Source organism: Eubalaena glacialis, chromosome 18, assembly GCF_028564815.1.
Source record: "Eubalaena glacialis isolate mEubGla1 chromosome 18, mEubGla1.1.hap2.+ XY, whole genome shotgun sequence".
Lineage (NCBI taxonomy): Eukaryota > Metazoa > Chordata > Mammalia > Artiodactyla > Balaenidae > Eubalaena > Eubalaena glacialis.
Genome location: NC_083733.1, coordinates 60,298,216 through 60,321,849, shown reverse-complemented (window position 1 = coordinate 60,321,849; position 23,634 = coordinate 60,298,216). Strand labels below are relative to the sequence as shown.

General features: G+C 52.3%; 3 protein-coding genes across 5 annotated transcripts; 1 reads left to right on the top strand and 2 right to left on the bottom strand.

The window, feature by feature from the left end:
- Window positions 1-136: 136 nt before the first annotated feature.
- On the bottom strand, window positions 137-6,914 carry QPCTL (glutaminyl-peptide cyclotransferase like). Of its 3 annotated transcripts, none has more exons than XM_061174427.1 (8): window positions 6,662-6,914; window positions 6,028-6,162; window positions 4,975-5,256; window positions 3,310-3,462; window positions 3,110-3,209; window positions 2,501-2,617; window positions 1,011-1,111; window positions 137-928 (listed from the first exon to the last, which is right to left on the bottom strand). In XM_061174427.1, the coding sequence occupies exons 1-8, from the start codon at window positions 6,869-6,871 to the stop codon at window positions 827-829; spliced, it is 1,200 nt and encodes a 399-aa protein (XP_061030410.1). In that variant the 5' UTR covers window positions 6,872-6,914; the 3' UTR covers window positions 137-826. The 3 variants fall into 3 exon arrangements, with proteins under 3 accessions (XP_061030410.1, XP_061030409.1, XP_061030411.1); XM_061174426.1 differs by having other exon boundaries at window positions 6,019-6,162; window positions 6,662-6,913; XM_061174428.1 differs by lacking the exon at window positions 1,011-1,111 and having other exon boundaries at window positions 6,019-6,162; window positions 6,662-6,911.
- Window positions 6,915-7,836: 922 nt separating this feature from the next.
- Window positions 7,837-13,334, top strand: SNRPD2 (small nuclear ribonucleoprotein D2 polypeptide). The gene is made up of 3 exons (XM_061173051.1): window positions 7,837-7,936; window positions 9,609-9,788; window positions 13,070-13,334. Coding segments are annotated over exons 1-3 (357 nt in total). The 5' UTR covers window positions 7,837-7,934; the 3' UTR covers window positions 13,245-13,334.
- A 3,393-nt stretch (window positions 13,335-16,727) lies between these two features.
- GIPR (gastric inhibitory polypeptide receptor) lies at window positions 16,728-23,398 on the bottom strand. The gene is made up of 12 exons (XM_061173333.1): window positions 23,277-23,398; window positions 22,695-22,802; window positions 22,087-22,190; window positions 21,285-21,388; window positions 20,955-21,099; window positions 20,063-20,222; window positions 19,794-19,854; window positions 19,402-19,471; window positions 19,188-19,276; window positions 18,957-19,095; window positions 17,116-17,157; window positions 16,728-17,022 (listed from the first exon to the last, which is right to left on the bottom strand). The coding sequence occupies exons 2-12, from the start codon at window positions 22,774-22,776 to the stop codon at window positions 16,816-16,818; spliced, it is 1,203 nt and encodes a 400-aa protein (XP_061029316.1). The 5' UTR covers window positions 22,777-22,802; window positions 23,277-23,398; the 3' UTR covers window positions 16,728-16,815.
- Window positions 23,399-23,634: the final 236 nt, after the last annotated feature.

The window sequence follows — 23,634 nt, the reverse complement described above, 5'->3', positions numbered from 1 at the left end:
CTATCAAAACCCAGTGTTTCCCAAAGTATCTTCTGAGGTACCATAGTTCTGTGAGGTGCTTCCCAATAAAGGGGCTCCGTGGTGAAATACTTTGGGGAAACATTGCATTCTCTTTCTTGAAAATTCACATTGCGCAAATGAAGAAACTCATTTAATGTTTTCTCACCCCACTTTGGTCCCGCTTTTCATGCAACACCTATGTATGCTAGTTCTACAGGATATATTTTGCAGAAACACTGGTTTATTGGCCATTGGATCTGGCAGGATCTGGAGTTCCCAAGTATTGGCTTCCATCTCCTCTGTTCCCTGCTTACGAGCACGTCTTCTGTGGGTCCCACATGGCACATCCATGTGGGAGTTGGGTTTGGACTGATGCGGTAGCAAGGCTGCCATTCTGGAGAACGAACTGCCACAAAAAACATAAGCCACAGAGAATTCATTTGGTCAGGCGTATTGCTGGTCCAGATGCCATTTGCTGACTAAAATGGAGAACGGCATTTGGCCCCTGCAGACCTGCAGCCCAAGTGTTTCCCTCAGGGCAGCGGCCAAGCTCTTATTCCTTTGGCTCTCACACCACAGTGGTCTGTCTCTTCCATGCCTTTGAAGAGTGGCAGCTTGAGATAAAGAAAGAGGGTCTTCCAGTCAGAGCACAAGCAGAGCCAAAGGTGTTAAAAAAGGACAAGCCAGCACACCGCAAGCAGGCCTGGCCTGAGCTCCTCGGCTCCAGGTGCCCTCGTCACGTCTGCTGCTGGGTGCTTCTCCCTCAGAGTCCGCCAGGCAGGCTAGAGCCCCAGGTATTCAGCCAGGAACACGGCCAGGATGCGGCTCAGGTTGTGTACCGTGGGTGGGTGCAGGTTGGCCTCAGAGTCATCGGACGTGTGCCAGACAGAGGGGAAGGGTGTGGAGATGAGGTGGAGCACAGGGACCCCTGCAGGACAGAGAGGAGCCTCAGGCTTGTGCGTGGCCCCCAACTGACCCAGGAGCCCAGGCCCACGTCTGGGGAGCCTTACCTTGTCCCCCCCCAGCAGAAGATACTCTGTTGTGGCACTTGAAGAATTCGGAACAATGATTTTCAGCGTGTGAGGGTACGTGTTCGTTTTGAAAATACATCCTGTATGTTATTTTCATACCGCAAATTAGAAAAACTCAAAACTTAACGGATTACAGAAAGACAGGAGAAGGGAACGAGGTCTTTGACCTTCCTTGCCGGGTATACATTATTAAGCTCTTTTTCTCTTCTTTACTGATAGTTAACGTTTATGTTCTATTCCAGGCCTGAGTCTAAGGCCATAAACACACACAATTTTATCCTTACAATAATCCTGGAAGGTGTACTATAATACCCGTTTTACAGATGTGGACACTGAGGCACAGAGGCAGGCCGAGTGATGTGCCTAAGGTCTCGCCTCTAGTAAAGAGCACAGTCAGGATTTGAACCCAGGCCACGTGTCTCCAGAGTGTGTGCTCCTAACCCTGGCACTGCACTGGGTTCCTGTCCTCAGAGTGTTTCACTCTTTGTCCAGATTTGGTAAGTATCTGTCCCCCTGCTAGACAGGAGCCAGGTGGATTATGGCCCGTCACTGTATCCCTGACAGCTAGCTCAGTACCTGCCTTGGGAAGTATTCAGTGAATGAATCAATAAAGGCATTGTAAGAAACACATATTTGTTGAATGAGTAAATTATAGAATAAAAATTTAAAAAGCAGTTTTTAGCACTTACTGTATATGCCAAGCACCGTGTAAGAAGGCATTTTATATATCTAATCTCATCTAATCCTCCCAACTCTGAGATTAAGAATACATAACATAAATTTGGTGTAGCCACTATGGAAAACAGTATGAAGGTTCCTCAAAAAATTAAAAATAAAACTGCCATATGAAAAAAAAAAAAAAAGAATACATACATACGTATGTGTTTGTATGTATCTATCTCTTCCTTTTCCAGAAGAAATGGGGCCACAGAGAGGCTCAGTAATTTGCCTTAGGTCAACCAATGGTAAGTTGCAGATCCTAGAACCCAGACCTATCCAGTTCTAAAACCTATGCTTTGAACCCCTCTACCAGATGTCATCAACCCTGGCTGTGCATCAGAATCACCTGGGAGTTTTGTAAAAATAATGCAGAGGCCCCAGATTGTGGTTCAGTAGGCCTGAAATGTGACTGGGCATTTTTCGAAGCTCTGGTGATTATGCTGGGTGGCCAAGGGCTTGAGAGGTAAGAACTAGAAGAAACTGCAATCACTGAGGCACAACCAGTAATAGCTAACATTTCTTGAACACTCGCTAGTGCCAGGCACTGGTCCAAGGTCTTTACATTCAATCCCCTCAACAACTCTGAGATGGGGGGCTGTTATCATCCCCATCCTTACAGATGAGGAAATCAAGGCACAAAGAGGTAAAGCAGTTTGCCACCAGTCCCCTAATCTGGGAAGGGGCCAGGGCCAGGTCTCATCTGTGGCTCCCTGAGACGCCTGCCCACCACGCCTCCCCACAGCAAGTACCTCGGCGGAGGAAGGGGATGTGGTCGTCTTCCACAGAGCCAGGGGGCTCCCCGGGCTGGAAGTACATCACTTCCCAAGGATGAGACTGCAGGAGGTTCAGACGGTGCAGGCGCTTCTCTGGAGGCGGTGGGGATTAGAGAGCAAGGGTCAGCCCCTCAACGGTCAAAGGTTCCCCTTCTCACAAATCAGAGGAGGGCAGGGGGTCTGGGGGTGAAGCACTGGTCATCCCAACAAGGATGAATGTTAGTTACCCCTTACTGCAGGCCGACTATGTTCCCAGTCTCAATCCCTCTGAGTCTAAGGAGGTAGATAACCCTATTATTACCATCATGCCCATTTTACAGATAGGAAATTGAGGCTCAGAGAGAGGAAGCCACTTGCCCAAGCTCACACAGTTGGTAAGAAAGAGAGCCAGCATTTGAACCCAGGGCTATCTGACCCCGAGCCCCCGTTTGTAATCACTTCATTTGACTGCTGTGGGGTCTTTTTGTGTTTCTGCCCTAGTGCTTTAGAGAGAGACTAGAGAGGTAGAGGGAAGGCTGGATGACCCCTTAGTGGACAGGTACCTGGCCTCCCTCCAGCATCCCAGGTGGGTGCCTGCCTCCTTACCGATGCTCCTCAGCCGATGGAACCAGCGGGCCGTGCGAGGAAAGTGACTGTAGAAGGTCGGGTTGGGGGCTCCCAGGAGATCAAGAAGCATAAAGAGATCCTAGGGAGAGAGGCCAGGACTGGAGAGGCCAGGCGGGATGCTGCCAGCCTCGTGTCACCCGCTTCCCACCTCACCGGAACCCAGTGGGGCCTGGTCTTACAATAGCCTGGATCCTGGTGAAGCCGGGGCCATGGGGTGCAGACTCCATGAGCTGGGCCAGGTGCCGGGAGCCGTAAAGCGAGTCCTTGGGTCCCCACTCCTTCAGTGCCTCTTCACCGTCCAAGAAGAGCAGCTGCAAGGTCACTGGGGCTGCCTGTGAGGGCCAGTGGTCAGGGCCAGCTCAGTGCCAGCCCTCAGCCTCAATGCACACACATTTCCTACCTGCTTGCACAGCTGACTAGGGCAAACTAAGTCTTCGCACTCGAAGAGCACGGTGGCCAAGAGTACAGACTCGGAGCCAGACTGCCTGCGTTCAAATCCTGGCTGGGCTGCTCAGTAGCCAAGCAGTCGTGGGTAAGTTACTAAGTTCTCAAAGCACCGGCTTCCTTATGTAGAAATGGGGTTAATACCAGTTCTCATCATAGGGTAGGATTCGAACCCAGGTCCTAGGACAGTGCCTGGCACATAGTAACTAAATAAGGGGTTAGCTCTGATTGTAATTGTTATTCCTCAAGTTCATGTAGCAAAAGAGACAGACCCACAAATAAATAATTACACAAACGATGAAATGCAGTCGGGCAAATGCTTCCAAGAACAACAGCGCCCCGATCTGGCCTAGGGAACATGTCAGGTCTGTTGGAAAGGGATGTTTGCACTGAGGCTGAGTAGGAGCTGGCCTGGCAAAACGGAGCAGAGGGAAGCGTGTTCCCCGGTGAGGAAGCAACATGAATCAGGACTGGGGCCAAAGAGGTTTGAGTAGAGGCCCAAGGGGTCAGCAAGGGCCAGGGAGCTTGGGCTTTGTTACAGGGGCACTGGGGTTTGAGCCATGGAAGGGATCTGAGCAGGGGAGGAGCGTGAGGAGATCTGTGTTTCCGTTCATTCACTCCATACATTTTTAAAAAAATTTTTTCCCACAGGGTTGATGTTTTTATCTTTTTGTTGTTGTTGTTTTGGCATGTGGGCTCTTACTTCCCCGACCAGGGATCGAACCCATGCCCCTGCATTGGAAGCGCAGAGTCCTAACCACTGGACCACCAGGGAAGTCCCTCCATACATTTTTATTGACATCCTACTTTATGCCAGGCAATATTCTCAGCCCAGAGGATACAGCAGGAAATAAGCGCAGCCAAGGGCCTGCCTATCTGGAGCTTATTCTAGTTGGGGAGACATAAACAAATCAACATAAAGCACCATGAGGCATGGGAGAGTGACAGGGAGCTATTTTAGGGTGGCTGGGAAGGTCTCTTTGAGGAGGTGACATCAAAGAGGACATCTGAATGAAGGGTGGCAGCCAGCCAGGAATATATCTGAGAAAATCACATTCTAGGCAGAGCAAAGAGCAAGTGCAAATGCCTGGGGTGGGAGTGAATTGTGTGGCTTGAGGTACACGGAGGAGGTGGGAGGCTAGAGTGGAGTGAGCGAGGGGAGACCAGAGAGGTGAGAGGGCACACCTCATGGGCTAAGAGAAGGGCTCTGGCTTATTTGTGGAACAAGGTGAGAGCTGTGGGAGGATTTCAGGCAGAGAAGGGACAGGATCTGACATTCAGGAAATGGAAAGACCCTGTGGCTGTGTTGTGGAGTGGAGGAAGACAAGACCAAGCACGGGATGGTGTTGGTATGGACCAAGGTAGAGGCAGTCCCCACCCACCCTACCCCGGCTCCTCACCTGCTCCTTGGCTCTGGCCAGCTCCAGGTCCAGGGCCTGGGCCAGCTCCAGTAGGAGGGCGCAAGGCACAGCTGAATCCGTGGCCCCAATAAAGGGGGCTGACCCAGATGGGAAGAGCTTCGAGTCGTAATGGCAGGCAAGGGTGAGGTGACGGGCAGCCCTTGGGTCCAGCGTGGCCACCACGTTGCTGAAGTGCAGTGGCCCCAGGGGTGTCGAGGCTGTGAAGGGGTCCAGTTCTACATGCCAGCCTGCCGTCAGGGTCCGCAGTGTGGCCTCCAGGAACTAGTGGCAAGAGAGAGGTGGGAGAGTGGGTGGGGACTGGGGAGAAGGTCGGAAGAAGGGCCATGTGACCTGAACCAGGCCGAGCAGTCGGGTTGACTCATAAATCTCACTTTGGTTTAATCGTTCCCTTGATACACTTCTGCTGAGTACCTACTAAGTGCCAGGCGTGGAGTGACCCTGTCTCTTGATGCCAAGACTAATCACAGCTCACCCTTCCATAGCACTCACTCTGTGCCAAGCCCTTGTTCTAGGAACCCTGTGGAGTGGGGACTGTCATTGGTTCCATTTTGCAGATGAGGAAACTGAGGCACAGAGAAGTTAAGAAACTAGTTCAAGGTTACACTCCAAGTGGCCGATGTGGATTTGAACTCAGGCAGTGTTCAAATGACTCTCAATACTTTCTGGGAGGCATGTAGTGATGTTACCGCACCGGCTCTGGAGCCAACCCATTTGGGTTGAAACCCTAGGTATATCATTCATTAGCTGTGGGATTTGGGCAAAATGCCTAACTATTCTGCACCTCGGTTTCCCCATCTACACAATGAAGATCAGATTGGTGCCCACCTTATCCGGCTGATGCTGATGCTTAGCGTATAGTAAGATTTTGGTGGGGGCAGTAAAGAGGGCAGTGGTCTGGTGGTTAGCAGGATAGGACTCTAGAGTCATATTACGCCCAGCCAGAGCCCTAGCTCTGCCACTTGGGCAGAATACCTATTTCCTTGGTGGGCTGCGGGGTCAGGGGTTGGAGGTGGGGCCCCTTACCTTTCTGACCTGGAGATTGCCGGGGCTGCCGGGGGTCCGCACAACCAGCAGGGGGCGCAGATAATTGTTCCAGAGACGGTGAGGGTCCAGTTGCCCCACCACCCTCCGCACCCCGGCTTCGGGGAGACTTCCGATCGATGGGCCCTTGGGAAGGGGGTGGGGAAGAGAAGAGCAGAGCGTGAAAGCAACCCTCATTCCAACTCTACCCTGGGGGCTGTCGTCCCCTAAGAAGCCCCAGTTCCTCTTCTTAATCGCAGCCTCCAGCATCGGAGTTTTCTAGGATAAATCCTACACTCGGGAAAGTCCCCCCAAGCCCATCCGGCCCAGCCCACCCCAATCTTGATGGGGGAAATCGAGGCCCAGCGAGAGTAAGGGACTCTTCCAAATAAATGACTTTAGGAATAGAACCCAGAACTCCCAGTCTTACTCCTCCAGACCCTTCCTCTTACGGGGTAACCGCTATTACAGAACAAGCCCGAAGCCTCATTCCGTTGGAAAGAGGCATGCGCTCTAAAGACGGAGACGGCGGCACCTGCGGCTAGGGCAATACGATAAAGATAAAGCCACGTCAACCTGAAACCTTGGAGAAGGCGAGGCGGGGAATAAGGGCTCCCGCAGTGCCCGCGTCCCCTCCCGGCCTCACCCGCAGCTCCCGGCCTAGCGGCAGCTCCTCAGTCTGCTGGTACCAGCCGCTCCAAATGGTGTATAACACCGAGGCCACCGCCAGCGCCAGCAGCAGCAGAGGCAACAGCTGCGCCCGAGGTAGCAGGCGGCGCTTGGGCGGTGAGGGTGGCTCCAAAAGGCCGCGTTCCCCGAGCCGTAGCCGGGGCCGCCCGCGGCCCCCGGAACGCATGGCAGCTTTGCCCTGAAACCGGTCTGGGACAGCGGATAGAGTTTAGGCCCAGCCAAGTCCCGCCCCGTGGAATCACCGGACCAATGAGCAACAAGAGCGGCTGCACCATCCCACCCTTCCGCGGGCAGTAAAGCCAATGGGACTTTCTTTCTGAGGACACGCCTCCCTGTCTCCCCGGAGCTTTGGGGGTTGGTTCCCCTGAGGGTTGCACAGCCCAAAAGGGAGCGCGAAAGAGGTAGGCACCGCCTCAGCGGAGAAGGGGAAGCCAATGAGAAGCGTTTGATCATGGAAAACAGTCGACCTGCCGGGCGCAGGTCCACGCCCCTCCCGGATGTAGGCAAAGGATTGGTTACCCCTAGTCAAAAGATCAATAGACACGTAAATGAACGGTCCCCGAAGGAAAAGGGGCGGTGTCCATCCCGGAAGCGAGGAGCGGATTGGCTTCGCGGAGGCCGCTCCCCCAAAGGCAGGGCAGGCGGGCATGTGGAAATAGCTTGTCTTTTCCTTCCTTCAACCTGTGCGGTTCTACAACAAAATGGCTTGAATCAACTGGACTGAATGTCAATATTATGACATAGTATGAGTGTGTTTCGTGTTTGGTAATTGCAATCATTGTTGCTTTTGTTGTGGTCATCCATTTACAATGCTTGGTGTCAGTTTATCTCTTGTAAAAATAAAATACAGTGTGTGTGTGTGAGTTGTGGGGAAAAAAAAAAGGAAACTTTAAAAAAAAAGACAAAAACAAACAAACAAACAAACAAAAAATGGTTTGAATCAGTCCCGCTTTCTTTCCCTCTCCATTGTCGTGAACATCCGCCCCATACTGTCCTGAATGGCCTGGAATCACCACGTGAAGCTTTTATCCCACAGCCGCGAAGGGCGGGCAGAAATCGCTATGGCAACCGGCCACGCCCCCATCCGCTGGTTGGGTTTGCGCAGGCGCCCACGGAAATGGGCCTCAGGAAGTGGAAGTCCCGCCTCTGTGTCGGTCTCTCTGAGGAAGGCACAAGCAACGCGGAGGAGACGGTAGTGACTTGAGAGTGCGGCCACCACCATCGCCAACATGTGAGGCCGGGCTAGGCTTAGGTGGCGGGAGTGGGGTTGAGGGTGTAAATTTGGCCACTTACCGGTGGAAGGGGATGGGTAGAGCGGGGGGCAGAGGCAAACATTTTAGGGGTAAAGTGGCGTAATTTTCTACTGATGCGTTTGAGAACGGACGTGGGGCCTTTGACGGATTCTGACTTTGGGAGGAGGGACAGCTTTATCTGATAACAGGCTGGGCTTTCCCAAATAATGAATCTTACTGAAATGAATTTTAAGGGGAAGCGCTTTTACGAATAAAGAACCTGGAAGAGGGGAGTATGGACTTGTAGGAAAAACGATCTTAGATAAGGGGCTTATACGGATAATTTGAGCTGGAGACGGTTGGCTTTCCAACTTCATTCTCGATTTTTACGGATAACGAGTTACGGGAATGGTTTTCCTTACGTATTCATTCAACAATTATTTATTGAGTGCTCCTATATCAGGCTGCTTTAGACACATAGGTTCTATCAGTGAATTACCCCACTCCCCCAAGGAAGAAAATCCCCTTCTGCATCTTATGGGATGGGAAGAGGCAGGCAATAAACGTACTGGTAATAAACAGGTAAAGGCAGGCAGTAAACGTACTGGTAATAAACAGGTAAAGTATGTGGTGTGTTAGGTGACCGGGACTATAAATAAAGAAACAGTAGAGCAGGGTGAAACAATGTGGAACGCCACTTTTGAGAGACAGGACACATAAAGGAGGCAACACTTGAGCAAAAACCTGAAGAAAGTGAGAGAGCGAATCACAGAGATATCTGGGGAGGTATCCAGGCAGAGGGAAAAGCAAATGCAGGGACCCAAGAAGAAAGTTTGCCTAATATCTGTTTTTTAATATAAATTTATTTATTTTTATTTATTTATTTTTGGCTGCGTTGGGTCTTCGTTGCTGCGCGGAGGCTTTTCTCTAGTTATGGTGAGCGAGGGCTACTCTTCGTTGTGGTGCGCGGGCTTCTCACTGCGGTGGCTTCTCTTGTTGCGGAGCACGGGCTCCAGGCGCGCGGGCTCAGTAGTTGTGGCGCACGGGCTTAGTTCCGCTGCATGTGGGATCTTCCCAGACCAGGGCTCGAACCCGTGACCCCTGCATTGGCAGGCAATTCTTAACCACTGCGCCACCAGGGAAGCCCATGAGAGGGTTTTGAAGAGTGAGATGATATATGGCTTGAGTCTTGGCACCATCCCTGAGACTGCTCTGTGGAGAGCAAACTGTTGGGGAGCGTGGGTGGAGGCAGGGAGACCAGTAAGAGAGAGATGATGGAGGTTTAAGCCATGGTAAGAAATGGACAGATTCCGATATATTTTAGCGGCAGATGACAGGATTTGCTGACAGATTGAATGTAGGATGTGAGAGAAGGAAAGAAGAGTCAAGTTGACAAGAGTTTTTGCTCAAAGAACTAGAAGGATGGCGTTGCCATTGATGGAGATGAGGAAGGCTGTGGATAGTATAGTATAAGTTGGGGGTATTGGGGGATCTGGAGTTCAGCCTAGGACGTGAAGGGTGGAAATGTCTATTAGGCATCCAAGTGGTGATGGCAAGAGAGGACTGAGCAGGAGGGTGGGTGTGTGAGGGAGACACCGAGCCAGAGGCCATGACCACCCAGGCTCCGGCTCTGGGCCCTCTCACCTGTGGGTTCCATACTTGCCCATTTAGGAGCCTCCTCAACAAGCCCAAGAGTGAGATGACCCCGGAGGAGCTGCAGAAGCGGGAGGAGGAAGAGTTTAACACAGGGCCACTCTCCGTGCTCACCCAGTCGGTCAAGAACAACACCCAAGTGCTCATCAACTGCCGCAACAACAAGAAGCTCCTGGGCCGTGTGAAGGCCTTCGACAGGTAAACGCCTGGGTCTGGGGAGGTGTTCTTTCCAGGCCTGGAGAAGCAGTCCCAGCTCCAGTCCGAAGCCCAGGGCAGACGCATCTCAGGACCTCAAGATGTGGTGGTCCATCGTTGTCCCTCCAGCTGTGAAGCACAGTGGTTATGGTCATGTACTTGGGAGCCAGTCTTCCTGGATTCATGTCCCAGCTCTGCCTCTTAACAGCCATGTGACCTTTGGCAAGTGACTTTATCTCATCCGTGCAGTGGCAGTAATCATGGTGGTTGCAAAGATTCAATCACTTAATATATGTGAAGCGTAGTAAGTCATTAGAAGTCGAGCATCTGGCACACAGAGCTCTTAATCAGTCTTTTTGCAGTTATTGCATAATGAGAGCGTCCACCTGGGTCAGGTACTGTTTTAGGCTCCAGAGATACAGCAATGATGGAAACAAACTTGGTTCCTATACTCAGGGAGCTTATGCTGTAGGCAGGGAAGCCGACAGCAAACACATAAATAATGTCATAAAGACAAGTGATGATAAATTCTATGCAGAAAAGTAAAGCCAGGTAAGAGTTTGAAGTACCGGGAAGGAGGTGCTGTCTTAGGTAGATAATATGGGAGGCCTCAAAGGAAGAGGCAACGGTGGACAGATATGAATAAAATGAAGGTGCAAGCTAGGTTCTGAGTGTTTCAGCCATAGGGAGCAGCAAATGATTTTTCCTCTCTGGGCCTCAGTGTCCTTATCTGTGAAATATGCATCATAATAATACCCCTCAGAACAGTTGTGAGGCTTAAATGATATTATGTATGAAGAGCACTTGGCTCAGTACCTAACACATAATAAATCCTCAGTAAACATATGACCTGCAGCCTTTAGTTAGCATTTGGGGAGTGCTTTCCTCACAGTGGTGTGATGAAACTTACTTCTGGAATGCTTTTGCCACTAGCTTTTATGTGACCATGAACAAGTCTTTCACTCAGCCTTAGTTTCCTCTTGAGTAAAATGAGAATGAGAACAGCAGGAAGTGCCAGGTACAGGAGGCAGATAGGTCTGGATTCGAACACAGGCTCTGACACTTCCAGACTCTGTGACCTTGGGTGAGTCACTTCATCCCACTGTGCTCAGTTTCCTGCTCTAGAAGCTGGAGAGAACTAGTAAACCAGTGTTTACCTCCTGGGGGTGAGATGCAGGGAGGATTGATGGGTTAATGCTTAGAAAGTGCTGAAAGGGGCCTGGTGAGTGCCTATATGGTAAGTGCTCAGTAGGTGGTGGATAGATATATATAAATAATTTTTTTCAGTTGACTCTTTCCTTTTCCCCTAGCTTCCTCCTCTGCCCCCATATCATCCTCTCATCCCTCTCCCCACCCAGCCTACCACCCTAGTATGTGTCCTGCCATGTTTGATTCACCCAGAGACTCCTTTGTGGTGGTACTTAACAGCTTTATTGAGGCATAATTGATTTGTCATAATATCGTAAAATTGTTTTTAAGATAGAATCTTCCGTGTGCTCTGTTGCATCTTGTTTTTTCACACAAACCAGTGGTCTGAGGACATCACTGCAAGTTAGCTAAGGCATTCTTAACCACTTTATTTGCTTAATTATGTTTCTTTCTTGAGTGAGCGATGGATGCAAAATTTGAAAAATACAAAAGGCACCCAATGAAGAGCAAGTCTTCCCTCTCCGTGCCCCAGTTGCCCTCCCCAGGGACCCCATCGTGGCTAATTTCTCAGGTCTCCTCCAGGAGGATTACTTGCACAGAACATCATACATGTAGATACAGGAGGGTACTTTTTATCTATTTTTAAGTCACTACTAATGGCATGTCACGCCGTTTTAGACCTTGGTTTTTTCACTTAACAATATACCTTGGAAATGTTCCCATATTGGTATGCTACTTCCTTTTTTTAACTTATTTTCTCTGAATTGGTAATATATTCACATGATTTCCAAAACAGTAATAACAGTCCAATGAAAAGTTTCCATCTGGTTTGTCTCCAGTCTACCTAGGTCACCCCACTGCCACCAGTCTTTAGGTGTATTTCAAGGATTTATTTTTAGTATTGCACAACCAGGTGGTGGAATGTATTTTTTTCCTACAGAAGATTGCTTTCCATGCGTCCTGTTCCCTCCCTTGCCTTTTTCACTCGACAGTATCTCCTGGAGGTTACTGCATAGCAAGGTACAGAGCTTCCTCATGTGCTCCTCACGAGCTTCCTCGTCTTTCTTTTTTTATATAAATTTATTTATTTTATTTATTTATTATTTTTGGCTGCGTTGGGTCTTCGTTGCTACTCTACGTTGCACTGCATGGGCTTCTCACTGCAGTGCCTTCTCTTGTTGCAGAGCATGGGCTCTAGGCACATGGGCTTCAGTAGTTGTGGCACGCAGGCTCAGTAGTTGTGACTCGTGGGCTCTAGAGCACAGGCTCAGTAGTCGTGGTGCACGGGCTTAGTTGCTCCACGGCATGTGGGATCTTCCCGGACCAGGGCTCGAACCCGTGTCCCCTGCATTGGCAGGCGGATTCTTAACCACTGCGCCACCAGGGAAGCCCCCTCGTCTTTCTTATGCTTGGTAATATTTCCCTGTATCCTCCTGTCCCTTTACCTTGCTTTAATTTTTCTTCATAGCACTTGCTACCACCTGACAGTATATTACAGGTGTCTTTGTTTACTTGTTTAGTGTTCTTCTCCCCTCACTAGACTGCAGACCCCTGAGGGCAGGGATATTATCCCTTTTATTCATTGCTGTATTCATTACAAGCGTTTGTTGACTGAGCTAATCCATTCTGTCGTCACACGTCACACGTGCCCCCCCAGCACCCTGAGGACAGGGGCAAAAAGCAGGACTGGAGTGGAGGCGTCACGTACCGGCCTCAGGCCCCAGGGACCTCGGGTTCTCCAGAGAGAAGCTGTACCTTGCTTATGCCACCAGAAGTACTCGGAGTTAAAAAGCACAAGCAGCACCATTTCATTTGCCTTTATCCTGTGCCAGGCCCTGTTCTAAGTACTTAACAAGAATACTGTATTGATTCGTTTAATCTTCACAACAGCCCTAGGAGGTAGGCACCATGAATGTCTCCATTATAGAGAGGAGGAAACTGAGGCACAGAGGGGTGAAGTCCTTTGCCCAAGCTTCAAGCTGAGGACTTGCAGAGGTGGCCTTGGAGCCCCGGCCATCCTGGTCCCGGGCCTGCGCCTTCCCCCACGCCACGCTGATGGAAGAAGAGGCAGTGCTGCACAGAGGGGGGGGTCAGGAGGCGCCCTCTCATTCCTGATGCCTCCCTCTGCCCACCAGGCACTGCAACATGGTGCTGGAGAACGTGAAGGAGATGTGGACCGAAGTCCCCAAGAGCGGCAAGGGCAAGAAGAAGTCCAAGCCAGTCAACAAGGACCGCTACATCTCAAAAATGTTCCTGCGCGGGGACTCGGTCATTGTGGTCCTGCGGAACCCGCTCATTGCCGGCAAGTAGGGGCCTCCTCCCCGCCGTCAGAACTTGCCCCCTCGTTTTGCGAAGACCTGCCCTTTGTGCTGGGAACAATAAAGTCGTGTGTTTTTTCTAGTGGCCTCTGTCTGTTCACAGGGCCTAGAGAGTGGGGCAGAGCCAGGAGGGGGGCAGCCGGGCTTGGGGCCAAGCACGGGGATTGGGACCTCTCTGAGCAGGTGAAGAAGCCTGGTCTCGGCCCCTTCCAGGCCTGACTTTCTCCTTCTGTGGAGTGAATTGGTTGGGCAGAGGGAGCTTTTGCTGCCTTTTGTGTTTTAATTTGTTCTAGCGTCTCGTCACTTTCTCTTTCTCTTCCTTTGCCCCACCTCTCAGTAAGTCGGTCTCACTCAAAATTTCTTTCAGTCTTTATTTTTTTTTCCATTTGTTCAGTCAGACAATCCCCCAAGTGCCTCCTCTGTGCCCAGCCCTGTGTTGGCAATGCTGGGGACACAGCAGTGCCCAGAAGAGCCCCCAGCCTGCCCTCACTGACAGGAGAAGGAGCTGCAGTTACAGCAGTTAGTACTCAATACCAACAGCATTTGTAGCTGACACCTGACCTGTGAGGTTGCCAGGCCCTACGCTCCGTGCTGTTCAGACTTCCTAACAACTGTGAGCAGGCACTGTGATTTATTACTTCCAATTCCGGAGGCGGGGGCTGGGGCACAAAGAGGTCTGGCGCCTCCCCAGGGGTATCCAGCCAGGAAGTGGTGATGCGGTGATTCAAACCCACCCTGCTCCTGAGCCTGTGGCTTAACCCCTGAACTCTGCTGCCCTCAAATCACAGCTTAATTACCCTTGAGAGAAATTCTCTGACAAATGTAGGGAGATAGAGGTGGGAAAGGGGGACCTTACTGATTGTGGGTGGATTAAGGAAAATCCCTGTCTTGCTCTGACGCACACACGTCATGCTCGCCCGCCCCCCAGCTCTCTCTGTGTTCTGTCTCTGCATCTCTATCTGTGTTCTCCAGATAGGGCCAAGTGCCAGGCTGGTGCAGTTCGCAAGTCTGAGGTCAGGGTCGAATGAGTTGTCTGACACACTGAGCTGTGGAAGGCGCAGCCATGATCCCATTAGTGACAGAGCTGCGGACCCTGCAGCAGGAGAAGGCCTGACACATGCAGGGCAATGGCTGTGAGGTTATAAAGGCTCATGTTTACTGAGTGGTTCACATCTAATTTGAACGACCATCTTGGGGGTAGATGCTAGAGGCACCCCATTTTACAGATGAGACAGGCGAGGCCCAGAGAAGGTAAGCGACTTGCCCAGGATCGCTCAGGAAACAATGGAGCCAAGTTCAAACCCAGGGAGCCAAGCCCTCATGACTGCCTGGGAGCAGGATGGAGCCATAACAGTGTGGGGAACGATGCTGCCACAGGAAACTTACCCCCAGGATTTGGTTCTTGTGCAGGAGCTGGGACAGCACAAGCCCTGGGGTCACAGTTTGAATCCCTGCCCCACATCCCTCCTGTTCTCCCCGGGAAATAGGAGTTCCTTTCCCTGCCTTGCAGGCTGGCAGCAAAGATTCTAGCCTAGGACACCCCTGCCTGGCATCAATCTGAATTTCCTCATCTCTTTAGCCAACCCACTGCCCAAATGGTTTCTAATCCCCTCTTCCGTTACGGTGAGTGAAAGTGAAAACAGAGGTTGCAGGAAAAGCACTAGGCAAACTGGCCAAGTGTGCTGCATGCACCAGGCAGTATCCTAATAGTAACTCATTGGAATCTCAGGCAACCCTAGGATGTTGGTACCATCATTATTCCCATTTTCAAGAAGTGAATCTGAGGCACAGAGAGGTTAGGAATTTTCCCCAAGTCACACAGCTAATCAGTAGCCAAAAACTAAGGTTTGAACTAGGCTGGTTCCTGCAGCTTTATTATTCCTACACTACCTTTCTAGAGAAGCAGCTCTCAGAAAATGTTTGGCACACACACAATTTTTAATCGTACACATTATAAATAGTTTAAATAACAGGAGATCACATGAACGTTCCCAGCTGGGAACGTTCTCTTAGGCGTGGAGGACGGTGGCAGCATGGTGTCCATGATCTCTTGGCAACACGTGGCTGAAGTTGAGCAGTACTGCTCTCCAGAGGGTGCAAGGCCACCACCGGCATCCGGCCACACAGCCCGCCTCTGTCATTTCCCTTATGGCCTGGCCAAGAAGATTTTCCCGCCCCCCATCCCCACAAAAAAAAAAACTGTTTCTCATGCTTTATTTACAAGGGCCCAGCCCTAGGGCCCCCACCTTCCCAGAACCCACAAGAGGGGCCCAGCAGGACCACATGCTTGAAAGGACTCTGAGTTCAGCGACTATGGGCCATATCTGTCCAGGGAGCTGGGGACCCCAAGGAAAAGAATCGACAACACCCAGGTACTAACTGAATCTAAGTGTGTGTCTATGTGGGGGAGGGATTTAGGAGTGAGGGTCTTGCATGTGTACAGGTGGTCGAGCCACAGTGAGACTGCTGGCTTTCCTCCTAATTCTCCTAGTTCCCAGGAGCCACCAAGAAGGGTATGCATGTGTGTCCACACTCTCCAGCTAGCAGTGGTCTTGGCCTCCCTGGATGTAGCTTTCAGCTCTGACACCTGCCCTGAATTGCCCATGTTGATATCTACACACAGAATCCTCCTCTCTCACCCCAGTGCCACTCACATTTCTATCTCTAACTCTGACCTCTCCTGTGAGCTCCAGACCCTTATTCCCAGCTTAACATGTCCAAAGAGCACTCTTGGTTCTCCCCACCCTGAACCCCATCTCCCTCTTTCCTCTCTCCAGCCCAAAACGAGAAGTCTTCCCTGGCTTCTCTCCTTCCTCGGCAAATCCTCTCAGTTCTACTTTTAAAATAGCTCTAGAATCTAACTTTCACACCCTATGTGGCCACCACCCTGGTCCAGCCAACATCACCTCCCACCTGCATCAGCCTCCTCCCTGGGCTCCCAGCTGCCACCCTTGCCCCTAATAATCTGTTGCCCCAGAGGGCAGACAGAGAGATCTGTTTAAAAAACTTAGCCCACTCCATTAGGAGCCGCTCCAAAGAATCTTCAGTGCACCTGAAATAAAATTCCCACTCTTCTGCCCCCGCCCACTTCTCTCTCCATCTGACTCTCTCTGGCTCTGACTCGTCCCACTCCAGACACGCAGGCCTCCTCTCTGTTCCTCAGACACCGCCAAGCTCCTTCCCGCCCCAGGGCCTTCACAGATGCTCTTCCTTCTGCCTAGAATCTCGCCTCCAATTCTTTCCAAAGGTGTCTCCTTCACCTCTTTCAGGCATGGCTTAAATGTCACTTCCTCAGAGATGCCCCAGACCACACTAGGCCCCCTTCTAACTTTTCTTTATAAGCCGTTCCACAGCGTATATGTAACTTGGTTTATCCTCACGGTCTGTTTCCCCCACTCAGTTGTGATCTCTAGGAGAACAGGGACCTTGTCTTCTGTTTCCTTCCCCTCCGCCCCCCGCCCCCGGCGCCGCCCCATTTCCCCAGCGCTCTCCACACCAGGCCTGGTACACAGCAAGCGCTCAATAAATACGTGCTAACTGAATGGACCCAAGAATCCCGCTGCCTAGCAGTAACTTTCTGAGACATGGCTGGCCTCACCCCCAGGACCTGGGAGTGTCCTCGAGCACAGAGCGCGGCCGGCGGCGACCTGGCCGGGGCCGGAACCCGCGGGCAGGGTCCGGAAGGCGCGCTCGGGGGGTTGGCACGGCTCCTCGCCGAGTCTGTGGCGCAGGCGGCAGCGGTGCCAGCCCCGCCGGATCTCCGACTGCACCTGCAACGGGACAGCGCTCAGAGGCGGCGCGGGGCGCGCCATTCCCTGCGCGGCCGGCAGAGGGCGCGGGCGGCGGTCCGGGGCTCTCCCTACCTCCTTGTTGATGAAGCAGTAGAGGACGCTGACCAGAAAGCCCTGCCAGAGGAGGTGCGGGGTTAAATTGGGGGCAGGGGCAGGGTTATAAACACCCCTTAATGAGCTCTGACCCCTTCCAGGCCCCAAACCACCTCGCCTGCCGCCACCCTGGTCCTACACTATTGCAGTCACCTTCTCCCTGGCTCCCAAATCCCCCCTTGCCCTCGCCAGTTTGCTGAGCAATCAGGGCTGGAGGTTAAGAACAGGTGACCCCGGAGGTAGCCTGCTTGGATGTGATCACCGCTTCCCCACTTTCTTCTCCACTTGGGTAAGCTGCTTAACCCCTCTGTGACTCAGTTTCTTCATCTGGAAAATGGAGTAATACAGTGGTGGTCGTGAGAATTGAGGTATTATTAATATGCAAGAAGCTCTAGTGCATGGCACATAGGTAAACCTTTTTCTGAATTTTATCATAACTTACTACATGATTTTATTTATTTATTTATTTATTTGGCCACACTGTGCGGCTTGCGGGATCTTAGTTCCCCAACCAGGGATTGAACCCAGGCCCTCGTCAGTGAAGGCACGGAGTCCTAACCACTGGACCGCCAGGGAATTCCCTATTTATAAACTTTAATAAAGAATTAGTTTTATATTTATATAAACTTATACATATTTTACATATAAATTTAAATAAATATAAAGTATATTTATAATTAAGAAAGTAATTGATATATTAATGCAAGACAATTATCTTATGTGTAATTATTAAGATATTTCTTATCACTTTCCACGATCCTTTTAATATCTAACTCTGATCACGTCCCTCTGCTCTCCTGGCTCCCACCTCACTCAGAGGAAAAGCCAAAGTCCTCGTTTGGCTCAAGGATCTGCCCAGGTATCTCACCTCTGTCCTATCCTCCCCTTGCTCTCGCTGGCTTCCCCTGCTGAGGCATGCTGACCTTCTTCCATCATGACGGGTACTCTCTCCCACCTCAGGGATCCTGCACTTCGCATTTCTCTTTCTGGAACATTTTCCCCAAATATCTTCCTGGCTTGTTCCCTCATCTTTGGGTCTCTGCTCCAGTGTCTTTTCAGCGAGGCCTTCCCTGACCCCCTGTCTATAACCCCATCCTTCTTTGTTGGCTCCTCATCTCTGTTTTCTGGCTTTCTTTCCCCCCTCCTTTAGGCACGTCTCACCATCTGACATTCTGTATATTTTACTTATATAGCATCTTTAGCATCTGTCTCTCCCACTAGAGGGCAGGCACCATTTGGTTCTTGGCTGTATCCCCATAGTAAGCCTGGAAGAGTGCTTGGTACATAGTAAGTGTTCAATAAAGTTTTGCTGAATGTAATGATTGAACAGCCTTATGAAGTGAGACAAGTATTGTCCCCACTTTAGAGATGAGAAAACTGAGGCCCAGCAAGGTAAAAAGCAGGGTGGAGGCTAGGGTAGGGCAAGCACGGGCAGGGTGGGCCTTCAACTTCAGGGAGCACTTCCTTAAAATTTGCGTTTTAGGTTCTTCAGATGCCTCACCCTTGCCCTGGCCCTGAGGTGAAGGCCACAGAGCTGGGAGTGACAACCCAAATTTGGCCCCAGCCCTGGCTGGCCTCACAGCCCTCTATCTTAACCAGGAGGCAGTACTGCTGGGGCTGCCTGGTCTCCTGTCTCCTCTCTGCTGCTTCCCCAGCCCGGGGACGGCGCTAGCTCAGTATTTTGTGTAGAATGAATGAACAAAATCCCATCTTCACACCCCATTCTGTGGCTGCGCCAGAGAATGATTGTAACCCTCGTGCCCCTCTGAGTAGGAGGACCCCAAGTCAAAGGGTGTAGCTCCTGCACCCTGCTTAGGCACCTGGAAAGAACTGAGGAAGATCTCAAAGCTGAGCTTGGCCAAGCGCAGGGCACCCCGGGCCTGTTCCTCAGTCACGGGAGCAAACACCACCTCGTGGACGCCCAGCAGGGGCACCAGCGTCAGCGTGGAGCGAGCCAGCCTGGGGGTAGAGGGTGGCAGTGGTCCCGCGGCCCCGGGTCCCCCATCTTGCACCCAGCCACCTTCCCCTCCGTCCCCACCGCCCTCCTTCACCTCAGTCGGTAGTCCGGGCAGCGCATCTGTTGCGTCCTCAGCTTTGACGCGAGGATGCCAAGGATGCGGATAAAGATGAGAAAATTAATCTGCGGAGGGAGAGAGAGAGAGAGACTGAGCCAGTTCTCCCCTCTCAGCCCTACCCCGCACCGCCCCGGCTTCCCAGGATAGGAAATCCCTGAGACCAGCCTGAAAGAGGTGGGGCCGGCCGTACCAAGATGGTTAGCAGGATAGGGGTCCTTATGATCCACCAAATGCCCTTGATATCGTTCCGCTCCCAGCACCTGGAGGAGGGGGAGTAGAGCTAAGGGACAGAAAACCTTAGGCTCGCCGAATTAAGCACTTTAACTCCCAGGCCCCGCCCACCCACCTTCCTTAACGCCACACCCACATTTCCTTAAAGCCCCGCCCGCTACTATTTAGGCCCAGCCCTCATCCCTCCCCTTCCCGTAGTCCTGGAACCCAACTTTCTAAGCGACCTGTTCCTTTAGACCCCACCCAGGTCCCTAGGTGCAATTAGAACCTCCCCACGTTTCCATCACACCCCTCCCACGTCCCTCAAAGCTCCGCCCACCTCCCAAGCCCCGCCCCAGACCCGCGACTCACTGCGTGTTCTCGTACAGGTACCTGACGATCACCCAAGGAATGACGAAAAGCGCGGGGGCCCCTGTGCAGACCCAACCCCCGCCCCCCACCCCGCCGCAGCTGTCAGAGAGCGCACGGGCCCCGCCAGGCCCAAGACCCGAGGAATTCCCCCGCCGGGAAGGGGAGGCAGAAGCCTAGAGAGGAGAGGAGATCCCCTGAGGTAGACCAGCAGGGTAGCTGGGGGGAGGGGAGGCGCGCTGGGCTGGGCAGGGGACAGGGTCGGGGCTCACCCCAGCCGAGGAGCATGTAGCAGCGGAAGTGGCCCTCCTCGGAGCCTCCCACAAGCACCAGGAGGCTGTGCAGGTAGATGCCCTCCACCAGCAGCCACGTGTAGTTGGCACCCACGCAGTACTGGGTCAAGATCTGGGCCGTGCGACAGGCAGCTAGGGCCTAGGGGGTGGCCAGACAAGAGGAGGGGGCAGTCAGGGTCCCCTCCACCCCCGTCTCTTGTCGTCTCTTGACATCAAATATTCTCCTCTCATTCTATATCACCAAAGGATGATATAGAGTTGGTTTCTCTCGCCCTATTCTCTTTCCCTATATGAACTCTCCCACTCTAACCTCTTTAACAATTGGTATCTTACATCTTGCTATCAGAGTTCCCCCCAGATCCCCCCAAATATGGCCTCTCCCACCCCATCTCCTTCTAAGAATTCCACTCAACTATGTCCCACCAGCACATGGACTCTCCCACCCCTTAGCTTTTTAACGATTGGTATGGCCCAACTTAATAGGTTTTCTCCCCGCTGTCCCTAGACTTTAGTCTCTCCCACCTTGTCTCCCAGGAACAAATTGGTATCCACCAAATCCCCCCACTAGTTAGTTTCTCCCATCCTGCCACCGTCTCACCTCTAGCAGGGGATTCTCTCATTGGTGCGAAAGTCCAAGGATGGGTGAGACACTGAGAGAACGGGAATGGAAAATTCCAATAGAGGAGGTGATGAGGTGGGAGAGTTCAAGGATGGGGGAGGCCGAGTTGGGAGGGTCCCTCTCCAATTGTGTTGGAAGGGTCAAGAGAGATTAACTGTCGATAGGGTAGGAGGTAGTAAATGGAATGGGAACCCTCTGGCCTCACCAGAGGAGACAGAATCCCAATTTGAGAAAGAGGGAGATGGTGCTCACCTGGTCCCACAGGATAGGAGCCTGATCCCCAGGGTGGGGGCCAGGCGGAGGAAGCAGACGGTCTCGGGTGAGGATGGCTGCTGCCCGCAGCATGAAAGACGTGAACAGGTTGATGTGGATGTAGTTGCGAGTGCAGCGCAGCCGCCTGGGGGATTTGGAAGGCAGTGTGGGGACCTGTCCTTGGCCACACAGAGTCCCTTAAACTACCCCACAGCCTTTCCCACAGAACCACCATTGAATGCTTGTTGCCGGTGGAGACTGACTACCCCATATTACTGGGAACACTGAAGCCCAGTCTCTGCTGCCTCTGCTCAGGGCTGGGGGTCCCACCTGAAGAAACTCAAGATGAGCAAGGCGAGCAGCAGTGTGGCAAGCGACAGGGAGTAGCCCACGGTGTACACAACCTGCAGCCGCTCCAAGCTCAGCCTTTGGTCCTGGGGGTGGGGCAAGAGGACACAGAAATAGAGCTCAGTTCTTCCCCTAGGGCCATAAAGGTGCTGGAGAGATATCTGCTCTTTGTTCCTACCCCACACCCCAGTGTTCTTTTGGGGATCCACCTACCATTGTCTGAGTGGGGCACTCCCCCCCCTCAACTCCAAGGCTGGGCATGTGACCAGCCAATCAAAGCATTCTATCTAACACTACACCACACACACACACACACACACACACACACACACACACAACGATTAGTCGAGGGCAGTTATATGACCCAAATCAGGCCAATGACAGTCAGTCCTGGGACATAAAGTTAGAGCTATTGAGAAAAAAGCTCAGTCTTCCTACATTGTTGCTTGGTAGGTGGAATGTGAGCCTGGTACCAGTGGGAGCCACCTTTTCCACCCCACAGAAAAGAGGACACCATCATACAGAAAAACAGAGGAACAATATGGTGAGATTCCCAACCACATCATTTTAGCACCCAGATCCAGCTGTGCCTGAAGCTGTAGGCTTATACTTTTCAATCACAGAAGCCAATATATTTCTTTTTCTTTCTCCTTCAAACAAGGAGCTGAATTTCTGTCACTTGGAACCCAGAGTCCTGAACGGTACAAGGGGTTTGAGGCTCTGTCTGAGGCTGCTTTCTGCCTCTGTCTGGACATCCTACCCTGAATCCCTCACCTCTTCTTACCTGAAAAACCCCATTCTTCTCTGGGTTCTCGCACTGAGAATGGTCTCTCCAAGGTCCCCATTGACCATCACTGCCACAATGGCGGAGGACAAAGCCTGCAGCCACTGTGGGGAAACGAGGGAGGGGGTCAGAGGCACAGAGATGGAGGCAGAAAGACAAATTGTGAGACGAAGGCAGAGAGAGATGCAGTGATGATGATGATGATAAACCATTATGTAGCATTTTACACGTATCAATTAATTTAATATTCATAACAAGCCTGTGAACTTGGTACTATCATAAACATCATTTTACAAGCGAGGAAAGTGAGGCGTAAAGAAATTAAATAAACTACCCTAGGTCACACAGCTAGTTAGGCAAGGAAGACCAAGATGTGCAGAAACAGACTCATGAAAAGGAGAGCAAATAAGAACCTGGTGGTCCTCAGAGAGATACAGAGACAGAGAAGGGGCATTATGTGGTGACCCAGCCAGGGGTGGACAGACAGAAGGAGACACCCAGCCAGACAAAGAGGAGCAGGAGAGCTGCGGAGCAGTGGTGTCTGGGGCCAGGGTTAGAAGAGAGCTCTTTGCGTCAGGGGAGGGCCCGGGGTCCACGAGGCAGCTCACCGTGGCGGTTCCAGGGCAGGTACCAGGGGCAGGACGCACGGGCAGTGGCATTGGGTGCAGTGTGGTCCCAGCAGACGTACATATCAAAGGACCCGTTACAGGCGAGGCCTGGGGTGGGCGTGGGGGCCAGATGTCGGGTGGACCTTCTGTACCTCTCGCCCAATGCTTCTCCGCCTTCCACACACAAGCCCAGCCCCAGCCCCGCCCACCTGGAGTGGTCGGGCCCCTGCTCCGTCACAGCTCCTCCCACCAGACCCCAAGGCCCCGCCCACCTTGCGAGCCCTACTCTGGGCTCCTCCCACCAAGCAAGTTCCCGCCGCAGATGCTTCCCACTCTGCAAGGCCCTTGCTAGGCTCCACCCCAAACTCCCTCTTCGCGGTCCACTTTAGGTCCCACCCACCTAGTGTAGGCCCCGCCCAAGACCCCTCCCCTTTCAAGGTTCATCTCAGGCCTCTCCCACGCAGCCCACACTTAACACAGACTTCTCTCTCAGGCCCCGCGGGTCAGTCCTAGGCCGGCCTCAAGCCCCCCCCTCTCAGCCCCAGCCCTTCTCTTGCCCTCAGATCTCCACCCCTGTCACACCTGCTGGGGGTGCCGCGGCCTCCAGTGTCGCCTGGCACTCCCTGCGGTACCGTTCCCAGCGCTGGTACAGCTCTCCCGCCGTCTGCCCCTCAGAGCCTGCCTACAAAAAGAGAGAAGGGAGGACCCCCCAAACCCGCCCCGCGCTGACCCCTGCTCCCAGGCAACGTGGTTCCTGAGGGCCAGAAACACCCTAGAGGGACTTGGAGGGGCTGTCCTGTTTTGCTCAGGAGTCTTGGGTGGCTTAGAAGCCTCTTCTAAGTCTTGAGGGGTGCCTAGAAACCACCAGGGGAGTTGCTGTGGGGAACTGAAAACCTTCAGGAAATTTACGGGAAGGAGGCGGGGAGGTATTAAAACAATC